Genomic DNA, 2,945 nt, shown 5'->3' with positions numbered 1-2,945 from the left:
TCGTATTTTGCCTCTCTGCTCCCTACCGCAGGGACACGCTGTGGTGATGCAGAATTTCATCCTCCGGAGCTACGACAGACGAAGCGGCGTTACCGACAGTAAGGTGTCGGCAGGTCCGTCCCCAGCTGGAATGAAATTATTCCCAATGACAGCTGCAATACAAATGGTTCCTGTACTGCAGGGAAAATAGGGAAATAATGGGTAAAGTGGATTTTATCCCACCTGAATTCAGGCCTCTACGGTAACACATAGACCCAAACTCTGCTATCGCGACTGCTGCCATCAGTGGGGAAGGGCAAAGCAGAGGAAGGTACCTGCGGAGGTACAGACAGAAGGACAGAAAGATGGAAACGGAGATAAAGTTTTAAGCCTAAGGCTGATGATGGGCAGGGTTCATCACACCCAAACATCTATTTCCCAGGGATCGTCCCCCACACGGGATGATGCAGGGCAGCAGAGGCACAGCTCTGCACAGCCGCTCGCCTACAGCAAGGTATAAAAAAAATCCTGTGCTTGGAATTTAGAGAATTAGCAACCAGAGTCCCTTCTCACTCCCTTGTCTCTCTGTAGGAAGTTAAATCTGTTTGCTCTTTTTCCCCGCTTTTAGCTGGGCAGGACCAGCACAACTGGGGGCAGCAGCAACTCTGCTTTTGTTTCAGCCACAAACACTCACCCAGGGATGCATACCATCATCAGCATCGTCATTGAGACACGACAAAATGAACTGATTCCAGGGGAAACTGGTATCGGCAAGCAGGGAAGAAAAGAAAAAAAAAAAATCATGCTTGTGAACAGAGCAGATTGGATCTCAAAATCACAGAGTGGCAGTAAACCAGGCACGATACGGGTATTTTTATGGTCACTTTTTAATGCAGAGCAGCGCTGGAGGAGAACACCGGCGGCGGTGTTGCAGCCCAGCACGGGCTGTCCCCAGCATCGCCGTCCCCAGCATCACCATCCCCAGCATCGCCGTCCCCAGCACCGCCATCCCCAGCACCACCGTCCCCAGCATCGCCGTCCCCAGCACCGCCGTCCCCAGCATCGCCGTCCCCAGCATCGCTGTCCCCAGCATCGCTGTCCCCAGCATCACCGTCCCCAGCGAAGGTCGGGTGCAGCCAGACCTCCAGCCACGACAGATGATGCTCTCAGCAAATCCACTTGACTCCTGCTGGGTTAATATGAACCATTTCTGATAACTTTCTATGTGGGATTGAGTCAGATTTGGACGATGGCATACATATCCTGACATCAGGCAAGCAGCGACGGCCAGGCTCTGCTGTTCACAGCAAACAACCCTGTAGCATGTTCAGTGCAGCACCGCCATCCCCAGCATCACCGTCCCCAGCATCGCCGTCCCCAGCATCGCCGTCCCCAGCATCGCCGTCCCCAGCACCGCCATCCCCAGCATCACCGTCCCCAGCATCACCGTCCCCAGCATCACCGTCCCCAGCACCGCCATCCCCAGCATCGCCGTCCCCAGCATCGCTGTCCCCAGCATCGCTGTCCCCAGCATCACCGTCCCCAGCGAAGGTCGGGTGCAGCCAGACCTCCAGCCACGACAGATGATGCTCTCAGCAAATCCACTTGACTCCTGCTGGGTTAATATGAACCATTTCTGATAACTTTCTATGTGGGATTGAGTCAGATTTGGACGATGGCATACATATCCTGACATCAGGCAAGCAGCGACGGCCAGGCTCTGCTGTTCACAGCAAACAACCCTGTAGCATGTTCAGTGCAGGACAGCTTTTTGGTGACAGCCCTACAAAGACTGTATGGGAAGGGCTGAAATATTTTTCAAGGGAAATCAAAAGAAAAAATAAATACAGCAATGAAATTATTTCCTATTCTGTATTTCCAAACCTCACCCAAGTGCCCGACCCGAGCCTCTGCAGCCAGACTCTGTAAGCATCCTTTGGCTATGGGATTAACCTCCGTTCGCCTTTAAATTTAAATTACTGCTGAAGTCGCCGATTCAGCGGGAGATTTTAGAGCCGCTATTTATTATTTGTGCAGCCACAGCTCCAGGCAGCCCCTTGCCGTCCCAGATAGGCGATGGGACACACAACCCCAGGGCATGGAGCTGGTGCTTGGAGTACACGGGGTGGGTTTAGGAACCATCTCCTAACGACTCAATCGAAGCCCCAGGAGCGGATGCAGGCAGCAAAACCCCGGCTCTTGCCAGGAGCTGGGGGTGTTAAAGGATTTGCTGCACACACCCGGTATTTAGTGCAAGACACGAAGCACTGGCCAGGCACGAGCATCTCCTCTGCGGCTGCATCCCTCCTCCTCCGGGGCTGGGGCAATCCCGCTCCATCACTGATGATGGATGAAAGCCCAATTAGTCCAAAAGCAAGATTTTTTTTTTTTTTTAACTCTTAACTCTTTTTTAATCTCAAAACCTTTCCAAGGTTAATTATAACAACACTCGTGATCCCACATTGCCCCAGGACATTTTCTTTAGGAAATGCAAGCGTGAAATGCAGAAACAAGAAAAAGAAAGGGAGATTTCTTCCTTTCAGCGAAGCCACGGTGTAACAGGACAGAACGGAGCTGGGCAGCTCGCCTGCATCCCTCCTTAAAACCACCACTCCAGATATTTTTGGCGGAAACCTCCAAAGAGTCTATTTGTGGTCTATTACGGTCTGAAGTCCATTTACTCACTACCAAAGGGCTTAGGTATCCTCCAGCTCCTTTTTTACATTTTTACAGCAGGTTTCACACTCGAGAGGGATTCAAAGCTCTTTATGGGCAAACGTGGTTTCCCAGATGGTTTTGCTTTTTTCTTTCAAAAAAGAAAAAGAAATAGATCTATATTCCAACTGTGCACCACCTGCTGAGACACAGACCTTGGAGCCTGAACTAGAGACAACCCCACGCTGTGAGAGGTAAGAAAAGGTGCAATTAAACTTTTGCTTGGTCCCCCACCACCCCTCAGCTCTCTG

General features: G+C 51.4%; 1 protein-coding gene across 1 annotated transcript; it reads left to right on the top strand.

Annotated features, from left to right (window-relative positions):
* Positions 1-875: 875 nt before the first annotated feature.
* On the top strand, positions 876-1,530 carry LOC104469709 (vegetative cell wall protein gp1-like; the record flags this gene model as incomplete). The annotated part of the gene is made up of 2 exons (XM_010084312.1): positions 876-1,104; positions 1,346-1,530. Coding segments are annotated over 2 exons (414 nt in total), but the record flags the coding sequence as incomplete, so codon positions are not given.
* Between the last annotated feature and the right edge of the window lie 1,415 nt (positions 1,531-2,945).

This window comes from Pterocles gutturalis, unplaced genomic scaffold (assembly GCF_000699245.1).
Source record: "Pterocles gutturalis isolate BGI_N339 unplaced genomic scaffold, ASM69924v1 scaffold42195, whole genome shotgun sequence".
Taxonomy (NCBI): Eukaryota; Metazoa; Chordata; class Aves; order Pterocliformes; family Pteroclidae; genus Pterocles; species Pterocles gutturalis.
Note: the sequence above shows the minus strand (reverse complement) of the source record. Positions and strands in the feature narration are given on the sequence as shown.